Source organism: Periplaneta americana, chromosome 4 (genome assembly GCF_040183065.1).
Source record: "Periplaneta americana isolate PAMFEO1 chromosome 4, P.americana_PAMFEO1_priV1, whole genome shotgun sequence".
NCBI classification, from domain to species: Eukaryota; Metazoa; Arthropoda; class Insecta; order Blattodea; family Blattidae; genus Periplaneta; species Periplaneta americana.
The window spans coordinates 81,427,679-81,448,196 of NC_091120.1; the positions used below are offsets into that span (position 1 = coordinate 81,427,679).

Genomic DNA, 20,518 nt, shown 5'->3' on the forward strand with positions numbered 1-20,518 from the left:
AACTAACACTAATTGCATGCTGGGTCGCACAACACCACTGGGTTTTCCCACTTGAAATACTGGCCTATCCGCTCACCTGCTGCTGCACAACACCGCTTGGTTTTTCAGCTATAGAGAACAGTATATCACCCGCCTGCCTGCTGTGACCAGGGTTGCATCTTAATTGAAGGCGCTGTACAACAGTAAACCTAATGTACATTACACAATTTTTCTATGTGTCAAAAACCTACTTAGCCACTGGTATACTTGGCAGGGCCACAAGTGATAGTGTAAGTATGTTGGTAGGTCATCAGGGCTTTAAAGTTGAGAGACACTGTCCTCCAACACAAAGTAACCCCATCTTGTCTGACTAAATCTCTCTCTCTACTGAAAGTAACTTGGTTATATTTCAAGTACTGTAAAAAGTTTTGTACGTTATTTAAAATGTGCAGGTGGTAACCAATATCAGCAGCAGCATTGGTGGTGATGATGGTATTACGTAATATAAAATAGTGAGAGATAAGTAATGGGATATAAACTAAACATAAAAACTCGTTATTTAGTCAGGTATTACTTTTATTATCAATTTTAACATCTTAATTTTTCAAGATGTTTGCACATTAATCCTGGAATAGATGTGCTTTTATTAACTCCAATTGTTCCAACAGTTATAATAAAAACAAACAAAAACAGGCATCTTAAAACTAAATTCAAGAACTTAACATGTACAGAATGTAATCAACTGGAATGTAACTTATATCACACTAACCCTAAATAGAACAGTGATACCCAGAAAAAATGCATCAGATCTTATGTCATATTTATGCATATCTTTGTTTACAATAACAAGAACATATTTTATATGAACAGATTTTGTAAATGTTTAAGCTGGAGCTCTTAAACTAATACATTACTTTTTCGATATCTACTCCAACTTTTCCACATTGTGATATACCCAAGGATGTATTTCTGACCTGGCAGGTTCTGGCGACACCAGGGTACTATTTTTCGAGGCCAGGTGGTGCTAGGGCACTTTTATAATTTGCATATTATCGTCAAATTTTGCAATTATAAAAAGTCATATTTTATTCATATTTAAAAGATTTCATAGTGAGATCTACCCCGCAAATCTCTTTGTCTGTATTCAAACCCACAGTGTATTTTCGTCTGGCATTCCATAAGTATTCCTGCTGAAATGGTGTTGGTGATGATGATCATGATGATGACGACGATGACAACGAAGACAACTACTACCGAAATCGCAGAACCAGGGTACTGTTTTGTTTAGTAATACACCACTGGGTATGTCTACATGATTGAAGATATAGTTCTTCTTATGTATTACGTGTGAATTGTGTTACTAGATTACGATACACAGCAGATGATGTAGGTCCAGCTTGAAATTATTGATATAGGCCTACGCTTCACTACGTCAAGAAGTGATGCCTAAAATACAGTAGTCGTAATTTATGTATAGGGTATAGTCTACTCTGAAAGTCATTTGCAGTCATATGATTTTCAATATATGATATACTCAGTACCGTAACTGTAATAACTTGAAGAAAACCAAAACGATATTAACAGAATTAATTTAATTTAGGCCTATTAAGTATTTCTCTTTCTTTACATAGCCTATTCTTTGCACTTGCTCATTAGAAACATGGTGTTACATATCACAATGTATAGTACCGGCACATAATTTAAGAGAACACATTTCGACAACGGGAAATTTGTTTATATGAATTCATTAATTGAATCGCACTTTTTAGAAAGGAACTAAGTCAAAATTTGCGATTTTTATTTTAACTGATGAAATGATTAATACTTTCAATGCGCACTAATTGGCGGAGAGAAACACTTAGTCAAACCTCTCCCTGTATCTTTAACATCAAGTTGATATTTATATACAGCGCTGGTAAACTGGTATTTATTCGTAAAATAAGTTTCTTTTGCTCTTCAGAAAAGTAGCATATTTTGACTTAGTTCCTTTCTAAAAAGTGCGATTCAATTATAAATAACTTCGACAGATTGTATATAAGTAAAATTCCCTGTCCATATACAGAACACACAATATTACAATTTTAACAAACTGTGTGTTTAAATAATGTTAGTGTTACAGAAATAAAAAATACTGTAAAGTAACTGGATTTTCTTCCACGGCTATGAAACCAAAACCAAATACGCAATTCTATACACACATCCAGGGCCTGATTTAGGCAGGAGCCTATGGTGCCTCATAATCCAGGAACAAGATTTTTTTTTTAAATGAATTATGCAAATTAAATAGACAACTCTGCCTACTGAAATCAGAATTGAGGAAATAAGTAATTACGTAATTAATGATGTTAGAAAACGCATAAAAATCACTTCATTATTTTTAAGTTTAGAGTGATAAGCAGATTGCAGAGTTTAATGTGTTCAACTTGTAAAAGTTGGCTATCTTGTACAGATTATTCAAATTGTAACAGTGTAACAGTAAGCCTATTTAAACAATTAATAATGAATTCAGCAGCCAAAGTTAACAACACTGTTAGTTCTCATTGTATTGAATGTTCAACCAAGTGCTAGTGCTTGTATTCCTGGCAGGTTACCTAATTTTTGTTAATATAGGACTATTATCGGTGTGTAGTGGTTGTGTTAAAAAGTTTTTATAGGAATATCCAAAATTAAAAATGAAATTCCCAAGCAAATTTGAGTTAGGTGCCATAAAAGAAAACGGAAAGATATTGAAATTCAACAACAGGAAAAACAATGCTGATCACTGAGCAAGTCTGTTTCTTCAAATGTTACTAGCAGTAACTCTCCTTTACATACAGAGACCTCCAGTTTCAAAAAGTTAACAATATTTTAACACAGACTAATGAAGATGTTGACATACAGAGACAACAATCCGCCACAACTACTAAATTGTGGAGAGTCAAGGCATTTTTTGTATAAGCCTAAACTAGAATCTAGGAAAAATGAACATTCCTTTGAAACTCCTAAATTACGGCACAGGTACTACAACCAATACAATCAGCTCTGACCCAGTCTTGTGGCCACATTTAATCATCGATACCTTATGGGATCACTTTATTTTTAATCCTGCTCAAAATAAAGAATTAAATACGTGGTGAAAGAAAAAGGTGACAGAATTTAAAGTAAAATGAGACAGACAGTCACATATGAAACGAAGGGACCTCGAAGAAAATTATGCTGTAGGCCTCTGAAATTGTAAATCAGGCCCTACACACATCAGTTACTTCCACTCAGTCTGTGATTTAGTAGGAAAAAAAAAAACATTTACAGGAACTCACTATTAATTTAGCAATTACCAAATGGACTGGTACTGGGTGTCAAGTTTGGAGTTTGGCATGCTCACATTTCCGATGTGCATACCTACATTTTTATTTACGTCCTGGTAAGGTGTTCCAGTCCAAATAAACCACTACTTTCACTATCACGACAATGGCAATGTAAATAAAGCTGTGTTACTGGCAAGTGAGTAAGAAATAGTCTTCAATCTTAAGTGTTGTCTTAAATTTTTCGGAAAAAAAGATCAAGAGTAAAACTCATTTAAAAAAGGCGTATGTTAGAAAATAAAGAGGATACACATTAAATAGAGCAAATAAGCGGAGAATGTATTCTGTATACCATCTACTGCTTATTTCCAAAAGTCAAATTGATTAACTCATTTAACTGTCATGTGAAAGCTTGACATCACGGAAATATCGTCCACTTGAAAGAATATCTTCAGAGACAAGAAGTATTAACATTTCAAGCATATGCGTAGGTGAATTAGGCCTATATCTTCTAATGCTTAACAATATCAAATCCAAATTTCACGAGTAATGGACTACTATGTAAAAGAAAACACGTCAAGAATTTTCCATCAGAACCTCATTTTTAAAGCACACATTACAAAGTTATATTTTTCTTTAATGTGATTAGATTAAAACAGAACAATGGTGTTTTTTTTTTTTTTTTCCAGCTGCTCTCTCCAATATTCATCTACGTAAGTATACACATACGAACCATGTTATAATATAACAAGCAATGTAATTTGTTGTAATGCTACAGGTTCTTATGAAATAATATTATTTCTATGTAGTAGAATCTAAATAACATTACGATGAGAATTATTTTCAATATTTATGACGTAAGTAGGCAATCACTGTTCTAGATCATTATCGAAGTGCAGTTGAAAAAATTATAAGTTGTTACACTGATGGAATGAAAACACAATTATAGGTTATTAAAATACGAAGTCCCTATTTTAATTTTTGAAAGCACTATGTCTAAATTCAAGTTTAATACTTGGTCAACAGTGTTATTGTTCAGCTTCGAACTTTCTGTACAAATTTTTTATTGTTACCGGTACTGATTCTGATTTCGAAACATAGTCTCTGTTTAACCAAATCTGGCACTTGACAATTCCTGCCCAATGGAAGAAATTCATAACTGTACCACTCTGAAAATCAAAGAAGTCAACAAGTAACATCTCCAACTATCGAGAGATATCACTAACCAGTAGGATATGCTAATGAAAACAATGGAAAAGGATGATTAATACTAGATTAAACAGGTACCGGTATATCTTGGAAGTAACAACATACCGGTACCGGTACTTTGTAATGAACAGGTAGGATTTCATAAAAAAGGGTCAATTACGCAGCAAATATTAAACAATTTAGTCGAAATGTTAAAGATAGATTAATTAGAAAACAACGCTGTTGATTTCAAGAGGGCTTATGACTCATTGTGGAGAACAAAACTGTTGAAAAATTAGAATCGTATGGAGTTAATAGAAGAATGCTGAAGTGGATACTGGTATGTATGTGTTTAGGACAATGATTGAGTGCAACTGGATTTAATGGAGTGAGCTCAAGATTTAAGAAACAGTGCGGTTACTAGCCCCATGCTGTTAAATATAGGCCTAATGATTAATGACCTGCCTACCACTCTAAATGAAGAAATTGAAATAGAGACTGCTTTATATGCTGGTGATTTGATAGCTTTACCAAAAAAAAGAACCATAGCAAATTATTCGAATCAATGAATAAGGTGTTAAAAATCTTGGGAAAATAGTCAACTACCCAATTTTCTCTCTTGCATGAAACATCTCAAATACTGACTTACAATATACCGTAGCCTATTCGTCAAGCTGTAGAACCTAAATATCTTGGTATATAATATCTAGATTACAAACTCATGTGGAAGCAACATGTTACAAATGTTGTTGAAAAGACCAGATGTCGATTAAACATTTTTAAAAGATTTACTGGGAAAAATGTGGATGTTCATCCTCTGTCCTCAGCTATAGGCTACACATAAATCGTAGATTAAACCTGTAATTTTATATGGATGTAAGACATGCCACAATTTATAATCTCATTGGATTATGAAATAAAGAAATTGACTCTAATACAGTACGAAAAATTAATAGTCTACCTCCGAAACTTTTTGGACTGAATTATAAGAGAAAACTTATGAAACTGAAGGCTCAAAGGGCCCACTTAGACAATGCATAGGCCTATGAAATTAGAAATAATTAAATTTCGGAAGTTAAAACAGAAGAATTATTGCTCGAACCTAAATATCTTGGTATATAATATCTAGATTACAAACTCATGTGGAAGCAACATGTTACAAATGTTGTTGAAAAGACCAGATGTCGATTAAACATTTTTAAAAGATTTACTGGGAAAAATGTGGATGTTCATCCTCTGTCCTCAGCTATAGGCTACACATAAATCGTAGATTAAACCTGTAATTTTATATGGATGTAAGACATGCCACAATTTATAATCTCATTGGATTATGAAATAAAGAAATTGACTCTAATACAGTACGAAAAATTAATAGTCTACCTCCGAAACTTTTTGGACTGAATTACAAGAGAAAACTTATGAAACTGAAGGCTCAAAGGGCCCACTTAGACAATGCATAGGCCTATGAAATTAGAAATAATTAAATTTCGGAAGTTAAAACAGAAGAATTATTGCTCCCAGAATATTCACTATGGGACACACACAACTAAATTATAAATCAGATCTTAACGAAAAAGTAAACAAAGGCGAATTCAATAAAGAAATCTTAATAGTACTCTGACACTGGAATTAATAACCACCATATACCCACACTAGGAATGGCTACATATTTTCTCTGCGGTTCACTGATGAAAAAGGGAGAAAGTGTTGGTGCTGGAGTTTCAATTTTCATTTTCTGTTGGGAAATTCAACACAGACTTTGGTGAAGAGTTAGCTTCGTACATCGCCTTCTCTCAGACATGTCCTGGTATCAGGACTACATTTTGTGACTCCATTTAAGCCGTCAATCTATAATTACTGGTACATCAGAATATCCCCTGACTTCAAAGTGATACAAATCAGAACACCACTTAATTAGTCAATTAAATGCTGCAGGAAAATAAATCGCATTCCAATGGATTTTCTGCCAGATTGGGATTAAGAGTAATTAGGAATCTGACTTCTTCGCTAAGATGATTATCAAAGACAATATACGAAAATTACACATCTGTCTTTCCAGTCAGCAATTAGGCCTATTACAATTAAATACAGTACCGTACTTTATTCTCTCTTTTGTGTTATGCAATTCAAATGAACTTAGAACAATTAGGAAGATTAGAACCCTAGAAAAAGAAGATTCTATACCTCAAAAATACTGGAGTGCAAGAGGACTAATGAGTTGCCAAACATCTAGGCACATGTACAACGAAAATTAAATCCCGTTTCAAGTCTGAAAGATGTGACATACCTCATCAGAAAAGCCAAGGCAAAAACTCATGGGCTGGCCTTCTAAACAATAGAGATATGACAGCAGAATTTCCAAGAAACAAAGCTGTGGCGGGATTCCGCGTAATAACCCACTATAAATGTTTGGCAGAACATCTACATCACTTCAACATCATCGCATCTCCAAACTGGATGCTACTTAACATATTTGTTGTACTGTGTGCGACTGGGCTCTAAGGAAAACTGGGAGTGGGGATGTAGTGGAACTGATAAGAGGTGCTGACAGGCTAAAGGTCTGACCATTCAGCTACTGCAGGGGTTAATACAGGTATAGTGATTCGTTAATGTTTTTATGAAGCTTGTACTGTGGACATTATCAGTTCGGAAGCTGGCAAACAGGCGTGTGGTTTCAAGTAGCTTTGGAGTGAGTAACAGTTGATCCATTCCTTTTGCTTTCTTCACAGGGCCAGTGAGGTGAGTCTTGTATAATAATGAATTGGAAGTTAGAACCATTTCAAGGGTGTACAGTACAGCAGTTTAGAATCACAAAGGCAGAACAAAAGGATTAGCTGTTTGTACTGTGTTCTTAGATCAGCGACCACTAGATGGTGGTATGGTACATATCAACGATATATGTGCTCGAACAGGGTGATTGAGGGTTTGCGGTTTAGGCAAATGCTCTCTTGCTTCTTCAATTGTCGTGGCTTTACAGGGGTAACTGGGGGGGGGGAAGGAAAATAGCGTGAGATTCATTGATGGCAGAAGCAATTTCTGGCAACCCCTCTCCACAGCGTTATGAGGCATGTCTCACGTCACGACAAACCACAGCAACCAATATGAAATATTTGGATTTTCCCGATCTTGAAGTCAGTGTTACCAATTTAGCTACTTTTAACAATTTTTCGGCAACAAAATTAATTAAACTTTTGTATTATAAATTGTTTTATTATAATTTAGTGCTGGACTTTAAAATCTCTTACAAAGAAATACACTTTTATCTATTGATAACATAGTAATGTATTATTGTTTTCTATCTACCCACTCTTTAAGTACTGGCTTCGCTACTGTGTATTTGAAAGCAAGATGACAATGGTTAAAAATGTCTGAGCATTAGATTAAATAAATAAATAAATGTTTGTTTCACTTACTTTCTGAAATACGAATTACTATATCTCCATAATCCTTCATTTCATGAGAAGTACCGGCACTTCGAGACATTTTCATTGTACGTATTATAAGCAATCATACTAAGACACTAGTTGTTGCTTAGCTAGGGTAGTACAATTACAAACAATTTATTTTTATACAAGTGTTAAAGTGAACAACAAAGACAAATGAATTTCAAACCATATAACAACATTATTTTGTTTCCTGGTTTACCTACTACTGCATTGATGAGACAATTTATTATAAATTGTTTTAACAAAACTATCTTATAGGGCTAATTAATTAAATTCAACCATACTAGTATCAAACTAATTTCATACCTAATATTGTTTTAGCTTAATTTATGCAGCTGTCATTAGTAAATATTACAAATGTTTATTACCCTAATAATGCCAACAAATGTTGCTGCCAACTAAAAATAAAAAAATCAAATATCTCTAACTAGATAATATAACAATTATACAGACTTAAAATGAAACTTTTTTCATATATGTACATGTATAATATGCGAGATATAGTAAAAATATACCAAAATATTGCATTTCGTAGCAAGTTACATATTATAAATGCTAGTTTGGTTACTCTTCGATGACCTTCACCATAACTAAGGAAGCGAATTAATACAAGCCTATCTATGCCATTTGTCCTCTAAAATAACCAGCACCATAGCCTCCGGAATTGTACTTGCCGCTAATTATATCCATATAGGCTGTCGAGGAGAAAATGCTCCATTTTTATTATTTTGGTCCACGATAAAATACTAATATGTACTTCATTTATACTGTATTTCAGGTCCAGGAGAAATATTCGTCTTTTAGAAAAATACTCGTCCTTTATTCAGAGATTTATAGTACTATTTTTGGTCCATGGAAAATACTAGTCTTCAACGCAAAAATGGCCTAAGGATCACCTCGAATATACCGTAAACTTTAATCTCCACACTGAGGGTAAACTAAGTTTTATGGCTAGTTTCTTTTTTTTTTTCTTTTCTTTTTTAATTTTTACTAACTTTTGATAGATATTAATCAAACTAGTAAACACAAGAATTAACAAGAAATTAATGTAGCTATGTTAAAAATATAACTTTTTAATTATTCAGATTATAAATCAGCAATTTTATTACTTTTAAATGGATATAATTTAATCTCACCAAGATCAATTTTATTTATAAAGAATAGACCATTAATTATTCCATAATAGTTACAATTACCGCTTGAATTTCATTTTAATTGCATTTATAGGTCTTCTTTATGTATTGGTACAGTAGATATTCTTTTTCTTTAATGCATTTTTCGCTTTTTCAGCGTTTTGACCCATAATTTCTTAACAAGTGACATGCGTGCAGAAACATCAGTTTCCTGAATTATTGGAGAGAAAATTGAACCTTTAAAAATAAAATGTTGCAACATTATTAATTAATAATGTTGCAACATTTTAATCAGTGAAAATTAAAACTAATTAAACCTAAGAAGACACAATGCAACATATTTTGAAACTATAAAATAATTCAAAATTCATAAATACCGTATTAGAGTGGCCATAGTGTGAAGGAATTACAATATGTTTACGTCACTCTATATCTAAAATTATATCAAATTTCAGCACCATTATCACAGATATGCTTATTAAAATGTTTGTAAGGCAAGGGACCCACAAAACTGAAAAACTGTTTATGAAAGAAGCTACATTATAGAAGGCATTTTACTACTTATAACACTTAAATTTTTAATTGAGTTACCGGTACATTATTAAATATAATGTGAATGGCTTTATGATGATGGTAAATGATTTGGATAGATACAAATGTTTAATTCAATACGCCATATAGAATTTTTATGAATTATGCAGTGTGAAGTTCGGGAACATTTCTGTAGCTCCACATACTGTGGACACAAATTCAGTCCAGCATACACTAACTATATACCGTATTATTAAGTGTCTTAATTTTTTCATTACAAAAGTCTTTAAATTTTCAGATTTCACGTCTCAGACACACAGAAATATCATTTAAATATTAATAGACTACCTACGTATCATAATATTGATCTAAAGTTATGCTTTTGTCTCATTTAGTTTTCAGCAATGTTTCTTGTACCTCAAATTCAAGCACAAGTCTACGACTTAACATTCAAAGGGCTAGTTATTTATCTTCATCTGCATTCATTGCATATGTGTTATAAAAAGTGAAGTATTGCTTATAAGTATAACTTTTTAATTTTAACTTTTAATAAAATGTTAGACACAGCACTTAATATTGTGCATGTAATTTAGAACATTTATTTCCTTAGAGATACAGAATGTGACAAAAAACATATTTTTCTTAAATGGTAGTCTATTTATTTTAAAATTTTTTAAAATCTGCTCATAATTTTGTGTATGAATACTTAATTAAATGTTTTAAAATCAATTTTAGTACAGTAAAAACTTATTTTTAACTGATAGTGACTTTGACCGAAAGAACCTTATGTAGAAAAAATATATTTTTTTTTCCAATGCCACCAGGTTGTTATTTGACATTTCTGGTTTCTCCCGGCAGTGGCTTATTTGTAACTCACTTCTGAGGTTGGGGTGCCTGGAAGGTGGAGTTACACTGCCATGATGATATTATGATAGGATGATTATGAAGTGCCAGGAGAGGTCTTAAATCTAAGCCTAACCTAATTTCCAGACCATGGACGAACACAGGAACATTCCTAACTGGGAATCGAGCCCAGGACCTCATGAACTCTAGTCAGAAACTCTGACCACTAACCCATGAGGCTGATCAAATATAAATTAACATGAATATAAAAATTGTTTAGAAATTACAGGAGGCCATGAATTATACTGCCAAAAGAAACTGACAACAGTGAGTTTCGTAATTTGTCTTATGGACTTGTTGGCGTAGTCATCGTAATGTGGAGCACTGCTTATTATGGTGAGTTTCACTGAAAGCGAAAGAATACAAGTCTTAATGATAGTTGATTAGGATAATAGGAAGAGGACTCAGCAAGAGGTATACGATTTGTTTAATTGGGTGAATCCAAAAAGAAACATAACACAGCCCACAATGTCAAAAATAGTAAAGAAGTTCAACGACAAGGGAAACATGAAGAGCAAGATAAAATCTGAAAGGCCAAAATCTGTTACCAGTACAGAAAATGCCCTTAAAATGTTATTATACTATATGTCCAAGTAGATCCACACACACATCCACAAGACAACGTGTAAGGAACTCAGTGTTAGTCAAGCATTTGTAATTTAATGAAATAAGTGGAATGGCACCCATATAAAATACAGCTTTGCAGGAAGTGAAGATGATTTTGACCTAAGAAGTGAATTATTTTGTAAAACTTAATTGAGATGACAAAGCAAAGTCCGGAGCTTATAATACATTTCATATTTTCAGATGAGGCCACTTCTGTCTTAATAGTATAGTGAATTGTCATAAGTCATAACTGCCGATACTGGTCTCTGAACAACCCATATTGGATGGTGCAACAGCATAGGCCTACACAACAACCACAGAGAGTTAATGTGTGGGCAGGTTTGCTTGGTAATAACATAAGTGGACCATTTTTCATTGAAGAAAAGGTAAATTCTGATATATATTTACACCTGTTGTGAAACAGTATCACTCCAGCTTGTCAAATTTGTTTCCTGGTGAGGATAACATGCTCTAGGAAGAAATTTGGTATCAACATGGTATCCCTGTATACTTTGCAAGAAGAATGACTGACTTCCTTAATGCAACATTTCCTGGAATATGGATTGAAAGCAGAGGACACACTGAATGACCATCTACATCACCAGACCTCAATCATTTAGATTACTATCGGTAGGGCTATTTGAAATCCAGAATGTACCACAATAAATCCAACAATTATTTAGAACTGAAACAAAAAATCATAAATGAGATGCGCCTAATTAGTTCAATTAATGTTTGAAAGATATTATACAATATTTTCGTGACAGAGACAGTGTTTGATGCTCATTATGAAAATTTGTTGTAGAACTATTATTGTTATTTAGTCAACTCTCCGAAGACAAGTCTTAACCTCTCAAGTGACACCAACAAGGCATCACTCATGAGGCAAATAAGTCAGTAGTAATGGGGTAGGGTGGCTTGTTCCTTTCCCCCTTCATTGCATATATGGATACGAGTATGTCACTTATTTCTATATTTCGGACTCTACTAGTTACCAGTATTTGACAAAATGTTATCTAGTAAAGAAACATGATGGGCAAAATATCAACTAAAAAAAAGCAACTATCCATGAAATAAGTGCGATTTAATCAGAAAAACAATTATATACCGATACCACAGAATTGACAGAAGAGTTAGAAAATTGTAAAAGTATGTGTCAGTTGTTATGTATGAAAATTTATTTTTTGTCACATCTTGTATACCTAAGAAAATAAATTTTCTAAATTTCATGCGTATTATTAATAATATATGCCTAATAGGTTTTGTGTTTGACAGTTCTGATTGATGTTTGTTGTTTAGGAGAACAGAAACAGCTATGCATATCGATATGTATGTCAATAACAATATCATCCCCCTCATGTCAAAACCATGAATATGCATTTTCTCTGTTCTGGGAACAATAGTAAAGTCCATATTACGCATTCTGATCTTATATAATTGACCAATGGCGTTCTTTCACAAGTACAAGCCAGCCAACATGTACATAGGTTAACCAACTTCAAAATTTATGGCACGAAATATTCAAGAATTAAATTCACGTGGTAATCTGGTCACATATACACATGTAGCATATATTGAAAGTGATTCTACTGAATTTCTGGGTTAATTGAGGGGTTGGGTGCAAGAAAGGCACTTCTCTCAAATGCAAATTTTGAGAAAATTGATGTTGAAAATTCAAACCGTAATGATGTTACCCATGCACGCCTTTATATTTTGGGTACTTCTGACCTCTATGATCAAAGTATTGAACTACAGCTTGGTGATCATGTGCATAACAGATCAGAGAACACAATAAAGGTTTTACTCAAAAGGGCACATCCTCTAAAATGCCCTTCTTGTACCCAGCCCCTTAATTATATAAGTAATGGATGAAGAAGAAATTATGTCACGGCCTCCTTGCTAATATGACAGCCAAATAATTTTTTGATGATGGCAGAAAAAATCTAGTAGGCTGTGATCGGAAAAGAGCAAAGTAAAAGTTTGCAAACTTTTACGTTTCCATTCCCGGGCTCCGGTAAGCTACTCTTGCTCACATTTAAATGTATGTATTTTAACCATTTTCCGTTCTCGTCGTTTTCGTTCCCAGTTTATTATGGACCAGCCTATATTTTCTTATTTATTTCCTGTTCCAGTTAATCACAACTATAATGTATTTATTTCTGCACAAAAAAAGTTTACTTAATTAAAAAAAATTGAAGTTTTTACCTTTTTTCGAAGACTATAAATAAGAATGGTTTTGCCTTTCGTTTTCAAACCTACAGTAAACCTTACTTCAACGTGCTACTACAAGAAAAACTAAAAAGTGAGAGAATAACAACTGCACTTCGATAATTTTAATTTTAACAAGTACTCAACTAGATGAAACATATACGTACATATGGCAATATTACATAAACCCTGAAAAATAATCATAATAAAAACTAATGCAAGGAAAAATGTATTTAATAATATTAACAGTTTGAACTTAACAGCACTAAGTGCATTGAATCCTCCTATTTCCTTCAGGAATACTGGCGTACATAATTATTAATGCTGAAATGCCAATGAATGTAAATAGTTGCCGATACTTCATTAAGGATGCCATGTTTTTATCAAGAGTAAAATGAGAATCAAGTTAATGTTCGCATCCGAATACAATGAAATAGCACACAGCTTCTTCATAAGAAACATCTAGATTCAAAGTCTTGATCCATTCAAGAAGCTTCTTATTTTCGAGATTTCTTCTGATGCAATGTAGACGTTACATACAAATCTTGGTATTAAGAAATGAAAAAGTACACAAATGTTTTGACAGTATCTGCTGGGTTAAAAGAAACTAATTTCTTAATTTACACCTGTTTGGCTTTTGATAAATAGATGAATTGTTCTATTCTGTGAACATACATCATACAGTTCTGTTGATGAGATTGGCGAGCTCTCTATATAGGAAGCACTGCCTGTGAACAAAAGAGATGAAACTTTTGAAGTTAATTTCAATTTCAATTTCAATATTAGAGTATAAAACCATCTAGTAATATATTAACAAATTACCTTCATTTCATATAAAATATATATTTTACCTTCTATATCTTCTAATTAATTATAAACTACTGGTAATTATGTACGTATTTCTTATACGATTAATGACCTCCCAGAAAAAGGATGTACCATCAAATTATTGACGTTTGTGACTTAGGTTTAAGAACTAATTTTGAAGCATTCATTTATAACAATAAATTATTGCATTCTAAGCACCCACTAAATAAATGTGTAAGGTAAGAAGGAATTGCACTGGTTCGAAAATCAGATTAACTTCCACTCCCAAATGTAAACACACACTTTCCGGCTGTCCATGTAATGCTATTCGCTTTGAATACTTACTTACTTATGGCTCTGAAGGAACCCAGAGGTTCATTGCTACCCTCACATAAGCCTGCCATTGGTCCCTATCCTGTGCAAGATTAATCCACTCTCTATCATCATATCCTACCTCCTTCAAATCCATTTTAATATTATCCTCCCATCAACGTCTCGGCATCCCCAAAGGTCTTTTTCCCTCCAGTCTCCCAACTAACACTCTGTATGCATTTCTGGATTCGCCCATACGTGCTACATGCCCTGCCCATCTCAAACGTCTGGATTTAACGTTCCTAATTATGTCAGGTGAAGAATACAATGTGTGCAGTTCTGCATTATGTAACTTTCTCCATTCTCTGTAACTTCATCCCTTTTAGCCCCAGATATTTTCCTAAGAACCTTATTCTCAAACACCCTTAATCTCTGTTCCTCTCTCAAAGTGAGAGTCCAAGTTTCACAACCATACAGAAGAACCGGTAATATAACTGGGCTATCCACGACTGCTTATTCAATATATTCGCAGCTACCTTCCATATCTGGAGGCAGTCTCCTCTATCTGCAACCTGAGGACGCGCCATGCCATGGTGATAGGGACCCACAATACATGGACATTGTCAGTTATGCAAACTGTTAATAGAAATTGGAAGCAATTGCTAAGAAATACTGCTGAGTTAAATGTAATCAATAATTAAAATAATGAGTACATTTCGTTGGAAATTATTCTACTAACATCAATTATGATAATGTACGTGAGGAGTAATAAAATTCTTTTGAAGTTTAAGAAATATACATTATTGAATTATAAGAAATCCATATGCAGGTAACAAATTTTTCTAGGGTGACTTTTACCTTTTGAATTCAGTTTGTATATGTTAGTTTACTTTCAGGAAAGAATTCAGAATTGTCATTTTCATCGATAATTCCCACGTTTCTGTTTATTATACTATAATTTCAAAAGATACTACCAAAATTGAAGTTCAATATGCAGAATTTTTTTGTTCGATGACAGAAGTCACAGAACATTACAGCATGTGGCATGTTAGAAACTATAGTGCACCCAGTAGCACTCAAAGACTACCAAACGAGACAAACCATTTTTCTGGAACTGTGCTAGAAATCTCCTATAAATTTCAGCATTACCAGTTCCTTGTGCACTGAGAAACGTTATTATAATTATTTACTGTGCAGTAATATTTGAGAAACAAACATCTTCCATGTTTGTTTTCTCCTGCTAATTATTATTGACGGAAACGTAAAACAGAGAAATGCAAAAATACAAGTGTGTAAAACAAATTAGCCTACCTAGAATTATTACGAGTAAATATGACTTCAATTCAAGGAAAAAATAAAATCCGGATCAATTTTGAAGCACCATCATACTATTAGCCTATAACATTTACAATGTTATAACATTGTAAGCTTATGAGCTTATTTTAAGAGTGGAACCAGATAATCTGACCAATTTTTAGCTACAAAAACTGTGGTCGTTTCGTGTTTTTGGCTGAAAACATTATGGTTATCCTATTATAATACACTCTTCGAAAGCTTTGAATATTGAAACACACCTGCTTGATGGCTTACAGATATTTCTGTGGTCCAGTGGTGCACCACAAAGCTCACCAATCCCAAGATCTGTAAAGTGAAATGTAAATTATATTTAGACACTTTACATTACCGGTATGTGCATATGCATGTATAAAGTATACAGGTACGACTATTCACATACGAGTATCACTAATAGTGAGCTGGGATACACTAAAAAAAAATATAAGGTATACATAATTATTTTTCTATTATGCGACATATTTAAACGAGATCATTACAAAATATTATTTTCTACTTGAGTGATAATTAACTTTCCTTTACAACCCTTAATAATTTTGATACACATTAAATTTGTGTATTTATGAAAGTTTATTGAATATACTTACCAGTAGTTACATGACTTTAGAAACATGGCATTAGTTTATGAAAATGCTTAAGAAATACTGATGTACTGATATATTATATTATAAAGAATGGATACTTGATAAACGACTAGAGTATAGTATTAGAGCTAATACAGTAATAATAGTAGTAATAATAATAATAATAATAATAATAATAATAATAATGATAATGATAATAATAATAATAATAATCATCATCATCATCATCGTCCTAACAAGTATTGGGTATAATGGCCCATTACGGTCTCAAGCCATCTCTTTAAAGGTCTTCCTAGTGTTCTCTTCCCTCTTGGACAGTAGGCAGAAATGTGACGAGGAATGCGAGTCCTTTCCATTCTGTGAACATGTTGCTGCCAGTTAGTTCTGTAGCTATAGATGTAATCCAAAATAAAAGATATTTCAAGTTCTTGAAGAACATTTTCGTTCCTCTTGCAGTCTAATCTAGTATAGCCAGCTGTTCTTCGCAGGAATTTCATCTCGTTGGCTACTATTCGGGTTTTATCTCTTTCCCTCAAAGTCCAAGCCTCACAATCATAAGTTAGTACTGGTCTTGCCAGTGTTTTATAAGCATTAATCCTTGTATGTTTCTGCACTAGTGAGGGTTTAAACACTTTGTTGATGACTGCCATTGCTCGGTTATAATTTAAAATTTTAGCAGATATGCTGTGTCTATTTCATTTTCATAACTGTCATGATATCCTAAATATTTAAATGAAGACACTTGTTCAATAGATTTATTATAAACACATACTGTATCTTAACAATAATAATAATAATAATAATAATAATAATAATAATAATAATAATAATAATAATAATATTAATAATAACAACAATCATAATAATAATATTTCCTTTATTTTTGGTGGTAAAATACTCACCAGCAGATTCCAATGATACAATCTGGATATACAGACACGTCATGAAGGTTTGGACAGTTTCAATGAAACTAAAAATTTCAACTTGAAGTTTCTTTGTGTCAATGAGTGAAAGGAACTTCGCATGTAGCTCTAGCACTTCACGACAATCTGAAACAAACGAGGTTTGACAAATATGTGACTACAATAATTACTCGAAAAAATAAATTACATGATTCACGCTACAATGAATTTCTCTACCTATGGTTATCAATAAACGTTTCATAAATATCTATTCATGAAAATAGTTATTCACATACCAGGACTGAACATTTTCCCAGGATTTAAACATATGACTAAACTTGATCCTAGTCGCACAATGCCTTCATTTTCTTTAGTGGTTGCTTCTTACATTTTCAAAGTTCTTGTATTACTTCATTCAAAATGTAGTGTACTTTCGGAAATGGCGTATGGGAGCATTGCGGTTAAGATGTTGCGCTGCAAGCCAAAAGGTTGTGGATTCATTTTCCGATGGGATCATGAATTTTTCCCATTGACATAATCCTTCCAGCCGCACTATGGGCCTCTGTTTCAGTCGGCCTCTTAACAGAAATGAGTAGACCTACCAGAAAGTTCTCCTTAGGGATAAAGGCAGTAGGCACATAGAACTGATACCGCTACTACTAAAAATCTGAATGTCTGTAAAGATGAGAGCCCTTACTTCTAGCTACCGTTTAAGCCTCTGAGGTTTGTATACGTATAACTTTATTATCTACCTCCCTCGCCATCTTTCTCTCTGTTTCTCATATACTCCCACACGCATATATGCACTCAGGCATAAAATAATGAAATCAAGTAATAATTTAAGCGAATTCGAAATGAGGTAGTGGAACAAGTGGACAGCTTCAAATACTTGGGGTGTACTATAAGCAGTAACATGAGCTGCTGTCAGAAAGTCAAAAGGAGGCTAGCAATGGCAAAAGAAGATTTTAACAGAGAAAAGATCTTCTGCAGACATCTGGAAAAATAACCAAGGTAGAGACTAGTGAAGTGCTTCGTGTGGAGTGTCGCATTAATGGGGCAGAAACATGAACATTACGACGAAGTGCAGAGAAATGACTAGAAACATTTGAAATGTGGATATGAAGGAGAATGGAGCTTGTGAAATGGACAGACAGAATAAGAAATGAAGCTGTGCTAGAAAGAGTGGTGACGAAAGAATAACGATCAAATGGATCATGAAGAGAAAACGAAATTGGCTGGGTCACTGGCTGAGGAGAAACTGCATATTGAAGGATGGATGCACTGGAAGAAATGGTGAATGGAACAAAAGTTCAGAGCAGAAGAAGATATCAGATAATAAAGACATTAAGATATATTTATATATGGATATGTGGAAACTAGGAGGAAGACGGAAAATAGAAAAGATTTGAAGGATGCTGGGTTTGCAGTGAAAGACCTGCCCTTAAGCAGAACACTATGAATGAATGAACCTTATATCCAAAATAAATAATTTACATTATATTTCAGTCTCCCTTTTATTTTTTAACATACAAAATAAGAGGTGTTAAAGATTTAAACATATTTTACAATGGTGATATTTTACAATGGTGATAAGGAAATAACTTGTACAAATCTGTATAATCTTAGTGTTATCAGACATCCGTATTTAGCAGGATATTTTGAAGGTCTGTTTTGTCACCCATACCTATTTTTGAAAATTTGTCAAATGTTCGCATTTTCATGAAAAAATCCTAGTCATCTACTTTTCAATAAATAAATTTGAAATCATTATTCTAAACTGTGAATGAAACTTGTTTTTCGTCCATAAATTTTATGCAGTGATTTACCTTATTTTTTAAATAACTTTGGAATGTAATTTGTATAGAACCTAATACCTTGAAAATTTAGAAACTCTTTAACAAGTTAGCAATTTAGAAGTATTCTTTGACTGAATTTCCAGAGGTAAAACAATAGTGATTTTATTTTGAAACTGTATGTTAAGCACTTTTGATTCTATGTCATTCGGTTAACCCTTTTGTGTCAGAGATAAAATCAAGCCAAAATTTCAATTTTTTTTTCTAATCTGAAAATCAGCACGAATGAAAATGTGAATAGGCTATATAACTTAAAAGCATTTCTCCTATATAGTAAAGGTGTCAGAATTTTTTTAGGCATCTGTCAGCAAAAATATGGCGACTGAAGTATTTTTCTGATTATGTAAGCCTACATGTAAAATCTGATAAAATAAAATAGCTTGGCATTTTTCAATCATGATACTGTATACAGTGCTGACACTAAAAGATAGTATGCTGTAGTAACTGTATTGACTTTTGTATTAACTGTATTTTAATGGCTTTCTTTTCTTGTACAGATAATTATTTAGTATAAACCTACTATATAAAGAGTAATGCAAATTTTAAAAGTGACTGTTTTAATAAAAAAGTCCTGAGATATAGAACTTCTACAAATTTTTCTTGTCCTTATTTTTGGCTTGCTTTTTTAATTGATTTGTCCTGTTTTGCACTCTTGTGTATCTGCTAATGAATATTCATTGTAAATTTTTGTCCAAGCAGTAAAAGTTGGTTAACGTAATTATTCTCTTTACCTTTCTGAACTTCTGTAAGTTCAACAGACTGTCTGAGCAGTGGTAAATTGATGTCTGCACACGGGGATCCCCGGTGAGGAACACTGTAGAACATGATACCTCGAGTGTTGGCGTAAAAACCCGACAGTTTTTCATCGCCACTTTCGTATGCTGTCAATCAGACGAAGAAAGCTTCCGTAAGTTTTAAAAAATCGTTTGTCATAATTAAGATAACATATACAAGTTACCAATATAGTATTGCCTCTGCAACATTTTATAAATACATATAAATATAAACTAAAATAATTGATACATATTACTGTATTTCTACACATATCAGTGGAATTCTTTACTTGCTTTTAGTAGCTCCTATCTGAAAACTTAAATATGGTACCGGTAATATGCAATTTACTTACCATCCACAATCATCTGCTTGACGAAGAGGCCACCTTTTGAGTGTCCTACCCAAATTATGGGATTCTTGCCAACACCAACCTTTCTTAAGTGATCCATCATCTCACGACTCCGTTCTAGCATGCAAGTCCTGTAACAATTAAATTATTAACCCTCAACTGGTATCCCTTTTTAAGTGTACATTACGATATCAAGCAATATGGGTCTATATTGACCCATAGATACCAGTTGAGGTTTAATATTCTATATCTGTATGTCGAAGGAAATGAAGAAGCAGACATTTTAGTATTAAAAACGAAACAAAACAA

The 20,518-nt window shown here is 33.1% G+C and overlaps 1 protein-coding gene across 5 annotated transcripts in view; it reads right to left on the minus strand.

Annotated features, from left to right (window-relative positions):
- Positions 1-534: 534 nt before the first annotated feature.
- LOC138697986 (protein SERAC1) overlaps positions 535-20,518 on the minus strand; it is a 215,130-nt gene continuing 195,146 nt past the window's right edge. For all 5 annotated transcript variants that reach the window (XM_069823620.1, XM_069823621.1, XM_069823622.1 and 2 more), the window contains 5 exons: positions 20,213-20,340; positions 19,818-19,967; positions 17,234-17,380; positions 15,969-16,035; positions 535-14,003 (listed from right to left, as the gene is read on the minus strand). In XM_069823620.1, coding sequence (XP_069679721.1) covers positions 13,952-14,003; positions 15,969-16,035; positions 17,234-17,380; positions 19,818-19,967; positions 20,213-20,340 — 544 coding nt within the window. In that variant the 3' untranslated portion in view covers positions 535-13,951. The remainder of the gene's footprint in view (positions 14,004-15,968; positions 16,036-17,233; positions 17,381-19,817; positions 19,968-20,212; positions 20,341-20,518) is intronic.